This window comes from Aquarana catesbeiana, linkage group LG01 (genome assembly GCF_042186555.1).
Source record: "Aquarana catesbeiana isolate 2022-GZ linkage group LG01, ASM4218655v1, whole genome shotgun sequence".
Lineage (NCBI taxonomy): Eukaryota > Metazoa > Chordata > Amphibia > Anura > Ranidae > Aquarana > Aquarana catesbeiana.
In genome coordinates, this window is record NC_133324.1 from 841,087,599 (window position 1) to 841,104,610 (window position 17,012).

Below are 17,012 nucleotides of genomic sequence, written 5' to 3' on the forward strand. Positions count from 1 at the left end.
GATAAATAGTGCATTTTATATACAACTATATAGATCAGACCAAAATGAGGGACAAATGAGGAGGACAGAGGGACATTGTTCTAAATCAAAAACAGTCCCTGGAAATCGGGACAGCTGCTGTCACTTTCAGCTAATGACAGCCCACATCTTACTCCATGCGAGGTAATGCTGATGATTTTCTAGTTAACAGAATGTGAGAGTATGTTTCGGTTTATGCAGAAAGGACATCAGGGAAGTAAGGATCTCTTGTGGGCAGTAAACCCATCCTCCTGTAAAAAAAAAAAGTTAAAACACAGAAGTTCACCTGCTTCACGTGTTCACCACCAGCAGCAAAAGATATATTGCTCTTTTTTCACCCCCCTCTTCTTTTCTATAATCACCAGTCATCCAATCCATCACAAACAAATATTCATATCCAATAATCTTGTAGTTTGCCAACTAACTAACTCACATTGCCTAAGTGTTTCTGGTGCACACCAGTTAGCCAATATGAATGGTCCTGATGTTCAAGTCAAATTAACCGAACATATGGGGCGTTCGCGGCAAATTCGAGTGCCGCAGAGCACCCCATAATGTACTGTGAGATCGCAGTGCATTGACTGCTACTGATTTGCCAAAGCATGCATCTGATCTGCATGCTTTAGCCAATCACAGCGCGATCTGCTGTGAGAGCCATCTGCCATCTGCTGTGAGAGCCATGATTGGCCAAAGGCAGGGTGCCTTTTGTAAATATTTTGAAAAAAAATTGCAACACTTACCATTTTATTCTCTAGGGTGGGGGTCAGCAACCAGTAGATCTCAGACAGGTGACTGGTAGATCACAGTCTGGACTTGCTGACCTGCCATTGCATTGCATAAATTCCCTCTCCTCCCAGTACAAATCTGCCCCCGTGCTAAAATCCCCCCTGCCAGCACAAATGCCCCCCCCCCCAAAAAAAAAAAATCACTGCTCCTAACATAAAACCTCTACCCCTCAAATGTCCCCTCCAAGCACAAATCCTCTCCCCCCACTCCAAATCCCCCCTCCTACTCCTAACACAAATTCTCCCTTCTAGCACACATTCTCCCCCCATCCCCACCTTCTAGCACAAATCCCCCCCCCCCAATTTCCTCTCCTAGCATAAATACCCCCAATCATCCTTACTAGCAGAAATCCCCCCCCCCCAAAAAAAAAATCCACTTCTAGTACAAATTCCCTCCCCCCTCTACTATATCACAGTTTCTAGCACAATTCCCCCCTCCTAGCACAAATCCTCTTCCCCCATGCAACTAAGGGCTCACTCACAAGTGCAGCAGGCACTGCTGCGCCCCTGAAAAACGACCCAAGCATGTTTGACGGGTGGTGAGGAGGTGTGATGTAAACACATGATTGCCATGCAATGCATGCAATTGCAAAATGGTAGTACGGCAATTCAACGTTTAAATCAAGTTTGAGGAGGCGACACTGCCCGGTAATCTTTGACTTCTCCCATGTTGTGCAGGTAGATCTCCACCTCTTTAAGGTTGCCTACCCTGCTCTAGGGTCTCAGCTTAAAAAATAATGTTTGGGGGTTCCAATTAATTTTCTAGCAAAAAAAAAGCTGATTTTTACACTTACAGTATGTGAGAAGTGTCAGAATAGGCCTGGGGTCAAGTAGTTAAATAAACCAGTTTATATCAAGTCCTGCTTTATCTTAGCATGATGGTTAAGATAAATGAGCTTCCACATAAAACATCTCAATTTCTATATAAATACAAGGTCTCTTAAATGCATAGCTGTGAATATTATCATAACTTTTCTAAATAATAGTATCTTATATTCCTAGATCTGTTGCCTTTAAATACAGTAACAGTAAGGAAAGCAATATACAGTAAATGTGTGTCTAATATGAAATCTAGAAAAAAAAATCTATCACTTAAAAAGTTCAATTTCTTTAGCTTTACAGCAGACTCGGAAAGAGAAAAGCAAGACTGGATTGAAACATTAGAACAATCAATAGCAGAGACAGTAGCTGATTATGAAGTAGCTGAAAAGATTTGGTTCAATGAATCGAACAGGAGTTGTGCAGACTGTCATGCTCCAAACCCTGACTGGGCATCTATCAACTTAGGGGTTGTTATTTGCCGGAGCTGTGCAGGTAAATGAATATTATGATGCAGCTTTGTGTTGCTTAATGCAATTTTTATATGTTCTAACATTTCCCTGCTCATCTTGTTTGATTAAGTATATATTGCCTCTGTAACACTGTCAAGCAGAAAATCCCTCATTTAGAAGAAGTGACAAAACACAGGAATGTGGAGGGATTATTATTTTTTTATTTAAGGACTGGTACAAGAGAGAAGCTATCATGACTCTCACACACTCACATTCCAAGTTTTTCAAGTTTTACTGATGGCATGAATGTACAAGGGATCTGTCAGCATAGAAATAACCTACCCTGTTTCCCCGAAAATAAGACCTAGGGTGACTGTTGGTGATGGCTGCATTATAAGCCCTACCCCCAAATAAGCCCTAGTTCAGGGGTCTCAAACTGGCGGCCCTCCAGCTGTTACGAAACTACAAGTCCCATGAGGCATTGCAAGGCTGACAGTTACAAGCATGACTCCTTCAGGCAGAGGCATGATGGGATTTGTAGTTCTGCAACAGCTGGAGGGCCGCCAGTTTGAGACCCCTGCCCTAGTTAAAGTCCTTGTAGGTCTTATTTTCAGGGTAGGGTTTATTTTTGGGGAAACAGGGTAGGGCTTATTTAGGGGGTAGGGCTTGTATTGCAGCCATCACTGATAATCACGCTAGATCTTATTTTCGGGGAAACAGGGTAACTGTCAGTATTAACTTGGTTAGGGTGGTCAAGGTGAAGGCATTCAAACTGACATCCATGCCTTTGTTCTATTTAATAGTCTGTGATCCAGTAAAAACATTGGACACTTGATATGTAAATATTTATTCTTGATCAGGGACTTACCAAGGAGCGAGACAAGAATATGAATGAAGGTTCTGAGGATGGCACCTTAAAAAAAAAAAAAAACATAAATTTCAACTCCAATAATTTTGTGTTAATGGATTCTCATTAAAGCGTAATTTCATTATTTTTACATTTCTTCCTATGACACACAGTATTTGCTACACACTATTCTTTTTTTGGCTGCCTATAACTGGTCTTTACGTGTTTTGTGTGTCTTATTACTCTTATTCCTTATAAACCACTTGCCAACCACAATACGTATATATACATTGCGGTTTGCAAGTGGCTTACTGGGGTTATGGCTGAAGCTATCAGCCATAACCCTGGTATTATCTTTTTTAACCAGCAGTTGCCTTTCTCATGAAAGCAATCCGAGCAGCTCATTAGATCGCTTTCTGAAGTGCTAGGAGGGGACATCTTCTCTCCCGCCACTCGATTGTGTTTCTCGGGTTTACCGTTTCCACTGGCAGTCCCGAGAAATGATTCAACAGTGCAGTTGGCTGGTCACAGAGGCAGTGAGAGACTAGATTGTCTCTGATTGCGTCTATCTCCTTGGAGGATGGAAGTTTAACGCAACACATAAAAAAAAATGTATCTATTGCTTTTAAAGGTAAAGAAGAGATTTTGGGTCTTTTTAAACCCCAGATCGCACCATAAAGAGGACCCGTCATCCTTATTTCTATTACAATGTTTACATTTCTTGTAATAGGAATAAAATTGATAAAAAAATTAAAATAAATAAATAAAAGGGACAGTGTAAAAATAAGAAATAAAATAAATAAATAATTTAAAAAAAGCGCCCCCATCCCTCCGTGCAGAAGTGAATGCAATCGTAAGTCACGCACGCATATGTAAATGGTGTTCACACTACACATGTGAGGTATCGCCATGAACATTAGAGCGAGAGCAATAATTCTAGTGCTAGACCTCCTCTGTTACTCTAAACAGGTAACTTCTAAAGGCATTTAAAGCACCACCTATGGAGATTTGTAAGTATTGTAGTTTGTCGCCTTTCCATGAGCATGCAGAAAATTAAAGTGTGACATGTTCGGTATCTATTTACTCAGCATCTTTCATAGCATACAAAAAATGTGGTATATGTTGTGTTTTTCTTTTTTATTCATTTATTAAAGGTTATTTTTTCCAAAAAAATAGCGTTTGAAAAACCGCTGCGCAAATACCATGTGACATAAAAAATTTCAATGATAGCCATTTTATTCCCTAGGGTCTCTGCTAAAAAAATATATAATAGTAATTATAAAAAAAATATATAAAAGTAAAAGTGGTTAAGTTGTTAAAATATGTAAACTACAGATAAGGACCCTATAGGTAAAAAACACACTGTTTGCTGCATTCACCTTAACACGACTGCAAATGTGTATATTATACACAGAAAAGGTCACACCCTCAACAAAGAAAAGATTTTGGGGGAATTTTCTTGTAAATCACAAACTTATTCCATGCTATGTAGCCAGGCAAGTGACAACATTTTTTTTTCCATTTAGCTTTCAAGCTTCCTCTGTCACCTTTCAGCTCACAGGAGAATTTATTAACATAATCATCCTGCTGATTCAGTGCCATGTACAGTGGGCAGGCAGGTGGCAAAGGTACCAGGAAAGTGTACTGTCACCTATGTTGTATCTCAGCAATGCAGATAAACTGTTAACAGGTCACCATCCAATTATAAAATACCTAGTCGGGTACCTAGGTAAAGTTTTAGAGCTTTCTGAGTTCCCTGAGCACCCTCCAGTTCATTAGGGAGAAAGTTGTTGTCTGGACTTCCAGATGTTTATGGCTTTGTGGTAGGACATCATCCTAAGTAAGCCAGTTAGACCTGAGTTACACCTATGCATTTTTTGTGCTTTTTCCATTTTGCAGATTTGCACTACAGAACGTGTTCCATAAGAAACCATGTTATATGGACTGTAGTGCAAATCTGCAAAAAGCACTAAAAACGCATAGGTGTGAATTAAGGCTTAGGAGTAGTGTCCTGCCCAACCAAAGGATCTTGAACTGGTACTAACCTGTTCACATGTTAAGTTGATCCATCCTCCAGCCTATAGGTTACTGGTCCCAACTGAGTATGGATTCACACAGGATTAGATAGACTTGATTCAACTTTGACTTGGTTGATGGCTTCCTTATCCTCACCCAATGGCCAGGAATGATAAGAGTTGTCTTCGCATTTTCTTTTGCATTACTGTAAGTTTTTGCTTTGATCTGATACCTCTACACTCTAGCTCACAGGTTTCAGGGTTCTGCATCCCCATTTGGTGGCTTCAAACTTGTGGGTGGGGTTCATAGATATTGACCTATCCTCAGTTTTGCATATGATTCCTCAGTGGTGCTATGAGGAACTGACCTGTAGTGTTGTAGAATAGTAATTATAGATTTGCTGAAGAGGAGTGCCTTGTGCATATGTGTCGTAAGGCAATTTATAAAACTGGTTTAAATGTTCCACACCTCCACTGGCCTGTGGATGATATCATGTTGTTTAGACATGCTTTATTCCCTTTGAATTAAGAAAAAACTTAATCTGTTTTTAAATAAAATGTGGCCCATTGTTGGTAATGATTTGCAGTGGTAGCCCCCACCTTAATACCGACTGGGCCCTCACAAAGCTGTGTGTGTGGCAACCATGTTCAGAATTCATCCATGACAGTGGTTTCCCTTTACATCTCCCCAGGAAACCACCTGGTGCAATACACAACTGTTAACTGATGCCAGAACTTTCTTATCATTTCTTTGATTGGACACACAGACCTCTCCAGTCCATGTACCCTCATAAAACTGTCCGATTCACAAACCGAATGATTAGAGCATTAACAGGCATTGGGTCATAAATACAGTTGTGCTCAAAGGTTTACATACCCTGGCAGAATTTATGATTACTTGGCCATTTTTCCGAGAATATGAATGACCATTGTTCCTAATTTTTACTGACAGTCTACTGACTGGAATGGTACCAGCAGATTGAAAAAAAAGCAAATGTAGCACCAATATTTAAAAAGGGGCCAAAATACATCCCTGGGAATTACAGACCAGTTAGCCTAACATCAATAATATGCAAGTTCTTGGAGCTGATGATAAGGGACTATATACAAGATTTTAGTAATGAGAATGGTATCATTAGCAGTAATCAGCATGGATTCATGAAGAATCATTCTTGCCAAACCAATCTATTAACCTTCTATGAGGAGGTGAGTTGCCATCTAGATAAAGGAAGGCCCGTAGATGTGGTGTTTTTGGATTTTGCAAAAGCATTTGACACAGTTCCCCATAAACGTTTACTGTACAAAATAAGGTCCCTTGGTATGGACCATAGGGTGAGTAGTGCATGCATTGAAACCTGGCTACAAGGACGAGTGCAGAGGGTGGTGATAAATGGAGAATACTCAGAATGGTCAGGGGTAGGCAGTGAGGTCCCACATGGTTCTGTGCTGGGACCAATCCTATTTCATTTGTTCATAAATGACCTTGAGGATGGGGTAAACAGTTCAATCTCTGTATTATTAAGCTAAGCAGGGCAATAACTTCTCCGCAGGATGTGGAAACCTTGCAAGAATATCTGAACAAATTAATGGTGTGGGCAAACACATGGCAAATTAGGTTTAATGTAGAAAAATGTAAAATAATGCATTTAGGTGGCAAAAATATGAATGCAATCTATACACTAGGGGGAGAACCTCTGGGGGAATCTAGGATGGAAAAGGACCTGGTGTTCCTAGCAGATGATAGGCTCAGCAATGGCATGCAATGCCAAGCTGCTGCTAACAAAGCAAACAGAATATTCGCATGCATTAAAAAGAGGATTAACTCCAGAGATAAAGCAGTAATTCTCCCATTACACAAGACTCTGGTCTGGTCGTACCTAGAGTATGCTGTCCACTTCTGGGCATCAGTCCTCAGGAAGGATGTGCTGGAAATGGAGCGAGTACAAAAAAGGGCAACAAAGCTAATAAAGGGTCTGGAGGATATTAGTTATGAAGAAAGGTTGTGAGCACTGAATGGATTCTCTCTGGATAAGAGACGCTTGAGAGGGGATATGATTTCAATGTACAAATACCGTACTGGTGACCCCACAATATGGATAAAACTTTTTTGCGGAAGGGAGTTTAACAAGACGTGTGGCCACTCATTAACATGGGAAGAAAATAGGTTTAACCATAAACTGCGTAGAGGGTTATTTACTGTAAGAGCGGCAAGGATGTGGAATTCCTTTCCACAGGTGGTGGTCTCAGCGGGGGGGGGCATCGATAGTTTAAAAAAACTATTAGATAAGCACCTGAATGACCACAATATACAGGGATATTCAAGGTAATACTGACATATAATCACACACATAGGTTGGACTTGATGATCTTGTGTCTTTTTTCAACCTCACCTACTATGTAACTATGTAACACAAAAACATTTCTTTCACTCATGGTTAGTGTTTTGCTGAAGCCATTTATTATCAACTGTGTTTACTCTTTTTAAATCATAATGACAACAGAAACTACACAAATGACCCTGCTTAAAAGTTTACATACCCCAGTTCTTAATACCATGTATTGTCCCCTTTAACATCAATGACAGCTTGAAGTTTTTTGTGGTATTTGTGGATGAGGCTCTTTATCTTCTCAGATAGTGAAGCTGCCCAAATCCTCTTGGCAAAAAGCCTCCAGTTCCTGTAAATTCTTGGGCTGTCTTGCATGAACTGCACGTTTAAGATCTCCCCAAAGTGGCTTAATGATATTGAGGTCAGGAGACTGAGATGGCCACTCCAGAACCTTTACTTTATACTGCTGTAGCCAATGACAGATTGACTTGGCCTTGTGTTTTGGATCATTGTCATGTTGGAATGTCCAAGTACGTTCCATGCGCAGCTTCCTGGCTGATGAATGCAAATGTTCCTCCAGTATTTTTTGATAATATACTGCATTCATCTTGCCATAAATTTTGACTAAATTTCCTGTGCCTTTGTAGCTTACACATGCCCAAAACATCAGCGATCCACCTCCATGTTTCACAGTAGGAATGTGTACCTTTCATCACAGGCCTTGTTGACCCTTCTCCAAATGTAGCGTTTATGGTTGTGGCCAAAAAGCTCGATTTTGGTCTCATCACTCCAAATGACTTTGTGCCAGAAGGTTTGAAGCTTATCTCTGTGCTGTTTGGCATGTTGTAAGCGGGATACTTTGTGGCATTTGTGTAGTAATGGCTTTATTCTGGAGATGCGACCACGCAGCCCATATTTCTTCAAGTGCCTCCTTATTGTGCATCTTGAAACAGCCACACCACGTGTTTTCAGAGAGTCCTGCATTTCACCTGAAGTTATTTGTGGGTTTTTCTTTGCATCCCGAACAATTTTCCTGGCAGTTGTGGCTGAAACTGAGTTGGTCTACCTGACCGTGGTTTGGTTTCAACAGAATCCCACTTTTTTTTTGCATAAACATTTTATTGAGAAGATACAAACTTGGCATATACATCAATGGCTCTATGAGCCTAGAATAATAACACATGTATAATTCATAATGGAACATGTCTAAACATATATGGACATAATGGAACATGTCTAAACATCTCTAAGTAGTGAGCTTATTGTTTAAGCTAACGATGTTTAGGAGAATATATCCTTGAAGAGGGAGATAAGAGAGAAAAATAAAAGAAGAGAAAATAATATACTTGAGGGGAAGAGAAAAAGAGAAAGGAAAAAAAGGGGGAGAGGGGGGTGAAGAGGGGAAATGCAAGATGAGGAGAGGGGGTGAGGTAAGCACCAGCTACCCTCTCCAGCTTCTAGTGATCAGAACATTAAAATGTGTCGACTTCTGGTTCCGGCGCCACATGAGGAGGAGGTAGATATCTCCAGCTCCCGCAGCGCTCCTCACACATTCGGCAAATTAACCCGGCTACTGCTCTGGGGAGACCCCCTCTTTAGCGCTGCACACTTGTGGGCACATATAATCGCTTTGTGGAGCGATCCTATGCTCGGGTGGTATCCTCCACGATACCCCCCGTGGGAGAGACAGCGGCGGACACAGCCAAGATGGCAGCCGCCCCCGGCATGACAGAGCTGCTTCAGATGCAGCCACAGCCTCCCTCAGCTCCAGAACTGACAGGCATCGATCCTGCCTCCCCTGCTGGCATCGCACAAGCAGTGGTAACACTGCTCGGCCCCACACTGACAGCCATTGTGGATTCTGCAGTTCACAGAGGACTGGAGCAGCTCCACATAGAGATCCAAGCGCAGGCTCAGAGAATCACTCATGTGGAAGAGAGGATATCATCCCTGGAACACGAATTCACAGCTTCCTCTGCTGTGATCGCACGCATGACTGCTACGAACAGGGACATATTGGATAAACTCGACGATTTGGAAAATCGCTTGAGAAGAAACGATTTATGCATAATTGGTTTGCCAGAATTGATATCAGCGGCCCAGCTCACCAATATTTGCACAAAAATCATCCCCTAGCAACTAGGCCTCCGCATACCCTGCACTATTGAGCGCGCACACCGCATGGGACAATACTCAGAAACCCACACCAAACCTCGCCATGTTATAGTCAAATACCTTAACTATGCTGACAAAAATGCCATAATGCAAAAATTTTGCCGATCGCATTCTTTAACAGTCGATGGCGCAAAACTTCTACTCTTTGCGGATTATTCCATGGAGGTGATGAAACAACGGAAAGCATTTTCGTCGATCTGCTCGACCCTACACAACAACCAAATCAGGTTCTCCTTAGCATACCCGGCTATCCTCCGCATCCAAACACACGACGGAGAACACCTCACTTTCACCACACCGGAGGAGGTGGAAAATTACATAACCACCCGGGGCACCGAGATGGAACACAGCAACACTGCAGAGGACCCGCCATTGACACCGTCTGCTCCAAATGCACCTCCTAAACATCAACGCAGCCCGACCAAACCTCCATATAAACGCAGCCGCTTCACCAACCAGGAGGACCGCTCTGGAAATTGCTGAAGGACTTCAGAGTCTCACTTTCACCAGTCGTGTTGACACAGACGGATAATATTACCCCCCCTTGCCTCTTCTTTTTTCTTAAAAAAAATTTTTTTTTTTTCTTTTTCTTACTTTTATTGATACCTCGTTTTTTCATGACTGAACTATCTGACACAATGTTGGTGTCAACCTGTTGCTTAATGTTTAGTTGCTTTCCAGCCTGATACTCCAGTCGCTAATAAGCCCGCATGATGTCGGTTTAATGGGTCACTCTAGAGGCCCATGTAATGATCGCAGCCACTGCCCCTCTGCAGCTTAGGCTTATAAGCTGAGCCCTCACTCATCTGAGCCTACTCCATGGTCCAGATGTAAGATGCGCTTTCCCTGACCCTCTCCCCTCTGCCTTCCCTTCTCTTTTACCCCCTCTCTATTTCCCTCCATCTCCCCTCCCTTCTTTCCCTTCTTCTCCTCCCTCCCTCCACTCCCCATGGCTTACATCTTGCCCCTACGTGAGGAGTTAGCGTCTGGCGGGGGATATAATAGGTAGTTGTACTTCATGTGGAAAACAGTGAAGTCCACAGTGTGTATTTTGTTTTTCTTTAACCGAAATTCTGCTTTGTTACTGTTTATTCTCTATTGTTTAGAAGATATGCTATTCGCATTTACCTGTTTAGTACCTACGTTCTCAGGTGACCTACAGTGCTTTGGTGACTCCCGTATGGTTGATACTGTACCCACAAAGAGGTTCCATTGCAAGCCTCTAACCCAATACATTGTTGATTTCCAGACATGTCATCTTTAACCGATGGGAGTCACCTAAAGTTTTTTCGTGGAATGTTAAGGGGCTTCGCTCTCCAAATAAACGCATGTCAATCCTTAGACACTTACGGCGTCTCTGGGCAGATGTGGCTTTGCTTCAGGAGACACACCTGTTCCGCAGACGATTTAACCCGCCTATGAAAAATGTGGGTAGGCTCTGTATATGGCTCACCGGCTGTAGGCCGTAAATCAGGAGTTGCTATACTATTGCACAAAAATCCACGTCATACTGTCAGAGATGTCAGGACTGACTCCTTAGGTCGCGAAATAACCCTACATATGACCTTAGGCGACAAAGCAGTTGCTGTCACTAACATTTATGCTCCTAACTCGCCTGACACCTCCTTTTTTCAAGACATGGTGCAGTGGGTGCTCACTGCTCCTGAGATGCTTTAACTCCGTTATGTCCACACTGGCAGACTGCACGTATCGCCCAACACATAGGCCAAGTACCGCTACCTCCCCTGCACCAGACTCTACTCCCCTAGCACAATCCATTGCTTCCATGCAATTCATCGACATCTGGCATCTAATGCACCCTACGGATCGGGAATATACTTTTTTTTTCGCCCCCACACAATACTTTTTCCCGCATAGACTACTTTTTTGCCTCCCCTGCTTTAATCTCCATAATAAGTGCCCCGGACATAAATGACGCCAGAATCTCAGATCACAGCCCTATTGCTGTATACATAACTCAAGCTAAACCCTCAGTTCCCTCCCCTACCTGGCGTTTCCCTTCGTACCTGACGGATAGTGAAGACTTCCGACACGTAATTTATGAGGCATGGGAAGAATATATATCCACGAACGGAGTGCACATTTCTGACCCGAACCTTTTTTGGGAAGCCGGCAAAGCCTTCCTATGGGGTAAAATCATCTCGTACACTACCCAATTTAAGAAACGCACCCAACAACAATATAGGCTGGCCAGCGAAGCTCTACGCTTGGCCCATGAGAGGCTAACATTAAACCGTACTTCTGACAATATACAAGAGTGGTGGCAAGCTAAACACACTTTTGATCTTTGGGCAGAACAGCACAAAGCTGCTAAAACATCATACATCATACTCTACTCTTCATTTTCACAAGTTTGGTAACAAAGTGGGCAAGCTGCTGGCTAAATTATGCTCAGGACCGAGACGTCCTACACATATCTCTACACTGAGAAACGCGGCTGGCTCTCTGGTTACCTCGCCTGCTGAAATTAGCAAATTACTTGCAGAGTATTACGCTGATTTATACAGAGCTGACCCAACTGACCAACTTGCGACAGAAGCTCTGCTAGCCAAGATACATCTGCCCAAACTTCAAAATACACAATTAGAGGCTTAACGCTCCTATTACTGTAGACGACATCAGACACACGATTAAATCCTTGGCATCAGCCAAAGCCCCAGGCCCCGATGGTTACACGGTGGAATTTTTCAAATTAACAAGCGACTTTGTACCTGACACCCTGAAACATGTATATGCAGGCATGTGGGATGGAGGCCCTTATCTTCCCACAGGGACACAGGCTCACATTAAATTGATTTCCAAGAAAGGCAAAGATCCCCTTTTACCAGGATCATACCGTCCTATTTCATTAATTAATGTTGATGTAAAAATCTTGTCCAAAATAGTTGCATCGTGCCTAGCTTTCCTACTTCCATCTTTACTACACCCGGCCCAATCAGGCTTTGTTTCAGGACGGTCAGCTACCCTAAACATTCGCAAAGTTTTAATGGCTTTAGAATACGCTAAAACCCACCCTGACCAAGACGTCGCTATCATGTCTCTCGACGCAGAAAAAGCCTTTGATAACATCAGTTTCTCCTGGCTTTTCACGGTAATGGAACAATTCGGCTTTTCGGGTCAAATTATGCGATTCTTATTACAAATGTATACCTCCCCAACGGCGCGTCTTGTCACCCCTGACTTTATCTCCGACACAATCCCCTTAGCAAAGGGAACGAGGCAGGGATGCCCCCTATCCCTGCTGTTGTTCAACATTGCGACTGAACCCTTGTCCAGAATACTTAATTCATCAAATGGGGTTAGTGGCATCACTCTAGGCAACCAAATTCTCTGCTCTGCCCTGTTAGCGGACGACATACTCTTATTCACTACCGATCCCATATCAGACTTCGACAGACTCAAACAACTCTTTTTGCGGACTTCCAACTTTGCTCTGGCTTCTGCATAAATTTTGACAAGAGTGAAGTTTTAGCATTACACTCACGCCTGTCTAATAAATGGAAAAACCTATCTCCACTTGCCCTAGCAACTCAACATATCACATACTTGGGTATTCGTATAGGATGTGAACCATCTTCTTTATATCTACTCAACTACCCCCCCTTAATAACCAAAATTGTGAAGGAGTTGGAAGCTTGGGGAGCCCTCCCCCTCTCGCTTTTTGAGAGATGCCACCTTTTTAAAATGGTGTCATTTGCGCGCCTGCTTTACCCAATGCAGACCATACCTCTTTTGTTGAGACACTCTGATGTTCAAAAAATTCAGAAAGCGCTAACTTTTTTTATTTGGTCTCGCAAAAAACCACGCATTACGCTACAAAAACTATGTCTCCCGAAGGTCAAGGGTGGGGCGGGACTCCCCAATATACATTTCTATAACCTAGCTTGCCTACTTAGATAGGGCCTAGATTGGTTGACTGGAGGATCTAAATACTCCAACTTTGCACTTGAAGACGCTATGGCTTCCCCATATGATCTTTCAGCCATCCTTCATTCTAATCCTAATAATTTGCCTCCCCACCTCAAGACAAGTGTACTTCTCAGGGATACAGTCATCACTTGGAGAGATGTCAGGAAATTACTTGGACTGCCCTCTAATGTCTCTCGCCACTTAAAAATCCAAGGAAACCCTATGTTCCTTCCATCCACTTTGCATGAAGCTTTTAATCAGTGGAAAACCAGGGGCCTTACGAACATAACCTCCATCTACCAGGACAAACCAGGTAAATTTAAACCCTTTCAAACCCTGGTGCGGGAATTCTCGCTACCACCAACACACATTTTCTTTTATCACCAACTCATCGATTATTTAAGATCTTGCTGTGGGTATGAGTCCGACCCTTTTCAAACATCATTCATCGACAATATACTTAAGAGCAAGGATTATTCTATCTCCAATATCTACTCCCACCTCATACAACACCAAACACGTAAATACTGCCTCAAACCATTCCAAAAATGGGCTCACCTTCTGGGTGACAACTACCTGCCGGAAAAAATCCTTGAGGGATACAGGCATATCCGCAAATTTACGACATCAGAAACATGGCGTGAGACGCAATTTAAAATTATCCATAGGGCCTACTTCCCGTTTTGCTTTAACAAAACAGACCCATCTCAAGCGCAGTGTCCATGGTGTTCCACACCTCGCCCCACACTGCTTCACCGACTTTGGGACTGCATTACTGTCGCTACCTATTGGAACGCCGTGATAGCCTACATCAACAAAATCAATAACACGCGGATAACCAAAGATTCATACTTGTTCAATATACCACCATCATCTTCCTCCTCGTCAGCGATGGACTTACAAAACATACCACATTGGGCCCATATATGTCTCCTAGTTGCTCGTAGGACTATTATGTCTCATTGGATCACAGCAACACCACCTAATTTACCGGCGGTTAAAAAAGCCATGTCTTCACTCTTTTATTTGGAAAGACTAGACACCATCACATCGAACTTTCGCTCTACCTCGCGTTTCTTCAAGAGATGGAGAAGATATATGGAATACACATTTACGCAACAAACAATACAAGATATAATGCACCCATTCTGTTTTACGGATTGGTACATAAAGAGAGATCTTATCAACTCACTTGGAAACCTCAAAATACCTCAAGTTCCTGACATCTCTACTTTTGAGCCACCGTAAGATGCTCGCAATCCCTTAACGCTCCTTGACATCCACTATTTTTGTATATGTCACCTCAGCATTGTCATTTAATTTTATTTATTTTGTTTTCGCCGTGACTCAGAATCCAGAAACGTCAGTGCAGCACTGGATGAAAGATGCAAGTGTCTGTCAGGATTCCAGAAACGCATTGACCTTTTATACACACACACTAATTACAAGCAAACAGATCACAGGTGAGGATGGTTACCTTTAATAGCCATTCATACCCTTTTGTGTCAACTTGTGTGCATGTAATCAGGCCAAAATCACCAGGGTACGTAAACTTTTCTGTAGTTTCTGTTGTCATTATGATTTAAAAAGAGTAAACATAGTTGATTGATAATAAATGGCTTCAGCCAAACACTAACCATGAGTGAAAGAAATGTTTTTGTGTTATCATTCATATTCTCTGAAAAATGGCCAAGAAATCATAAATTCTTCCAGGGTATGTAGACTTATGAGCACAACTGTACCTTAGTGGAATCCACATTTCCGTTAGACTGGTTAGCAGCCAAGATTCAAAGACAAAACAGCAAATTTCATAATTCATGAAATAACAATATCACAGCCAGAATATAGACATATTTGCTTTCCTTGGTTAATTGGTAATTTTGTTATTTCAGTTAGTTCAGATACACCTTTGTCAAACAATATGTGGAGCCACTGGCACCTCTTACCCCTGCTAGGTAAAGTAGACGTCTGAACCCTGGCATATTTGTCCACTTGCTGACCAGCCCATAGTAAAAATACGTCATTACTTTGACATTTAATAACAGTGTTAGGGCGGGTTCACACCACAAAAACACACTCGGATCTGTTCCGGATGCGTTTTTGCATGCACATTTTTAATGCGTTTTGGTGTGTTCTGGTGCATTTTCGATGCGTTTTCTGAAGCGTTCCAGATGCTTTTTTTCTTCTTTTTTTGTGTTTTTTTCACTGTATTGAGGTTTGGTGCATTTTTGATGCATTTGTAATGTGTTCCAGTGCATTCCAGTGCATTTTTGATGCATTTTAAGGCCAGTTCACACCACATGCAGTCCAGTGCTTTCCAGTTCCAGGAAAAGTAGAACATGCTGCATTTTTTTTGCACTGAACTGTACTGGAACGCGGTAAAAATCATCAGAAATGCTCCGGAACACATCTAAATGCACCAAATACGCACTGAAACACACATGTTCTTATTTAAGGTGAAGAAAAAAGTGGGAGAAAAAAAGCACTGGAATGCATCAAAAACACACCAAAACGCATCAAGAACATGTAAAAAATGCATAAAAAAAACACACCCGGACTGCGTTTCTATGGTGTGAACTGACCCTTACTGCGTTCCAGTGCAGGAAAAATGCAGCAGGTTCTACTTTTTTTCTGGAACTGGAAAACCCTGGAACTGACTGCACTGGAGTGAACTATGCCATTGGAAACCATATAACCTACTTTCTATGCATTTTTGATGCAGAAAAAAACACACTGGACTGCAGGTGGTGTGAACTGGCCCTTATGGCAGCAGCTAACTACCATAACCCCAGTATAATTTTTTACTACGAGTGATTCCACATCGGATAAAAATGGTCCAGTAGGCGCATTCCCCACGGGCTCACTTTTAGAGGCGACGAGAGAGGTACCCCCCTCCCGCTCGTTTCTGGGCTTACCGGAGCCATCGGTAATGCCTGGAAGCGATCCGATTGCTGGGCAGGAAGTTGAGTGAGGGCAAGATGGCCCCCCTTGGCTCTATGCCCTTGGAGGACTGGAGTGACCTCTGACTTCACTTCCGGTTCTTACATGAAAGGCAGGAAGGATTATTATGGTACATGGAAGGCAGGAAGGATCACTATGGCACATGGAGGGCAGGAAGCATCACTATGGCACATGGAAGAAAGAAAGGAAGGAAGGATCACTATGGCATGTGGAGAGTAGGAAGGATCATTATGGCACATGGACGGTGGGAAGGATAACTATGGACTATGGCACATGGAAGGCAGGACGAAAGGATCACTTTGGTAAATGAAAGACAGGAATGAACGATCGCTATGACACATGGAAGGCAGGAAGGATCACTATGGTACATGGAAGGCAGAAAGAATCACTATGGCACATGGAAGGCAAGAAGGAGGGATCACTATGACACATGGAAGGCAGGGAGACTCATTATGGCACATGGAAATCAGGAAGGATCACTATGGCACATGGAAGATAGGAAAGATCACTATGGCACATGGAGAGTACGAAGGATCAGTATGACACATGGAAGACAGGAAGGAAGGATCATTATGGCACATGGAGGGCAGGAAGGATCATTATGGCACATGGAAGGCAGGAAGGATCACTATGGCACATGGAAGAAAGGAAGGAAGGAAGGATCACTATGGCATGAGGAGAGT

At 42.6% G+C, this 17,012-nt stretch overlaps 1 protein-coding gene across 2 annotated transcripts in view; it reads left to right on the forward strand.

Moving 5' to 3' along the window:
* ARAP2 (ArfGAP with RhoGAP domain, ankyrin repeat and PH domain 2) overlaps positions 1-17,012 on the forward strand; it is a 604,561-nt gene that overhangs the window by 151,872 nt on the left and 435,677 nt on the right. For both annotated transcript variants that reach the window (XR_012237041.1, XM_073608952.1), the window contains exon 11: positions 1,918-2,117. Coding sequence is in view for 1 of the 2 variants with exons in the window: in XM_073608952.1 (XP_073465053.1) it covers positions 1,918-2,117 (200 nt within the window). In the remaining variant the exon portion in view is untranslated. The remainder of the gene's footprint in view (positions 1-1,917; positions 2,118-17,012) is intronic.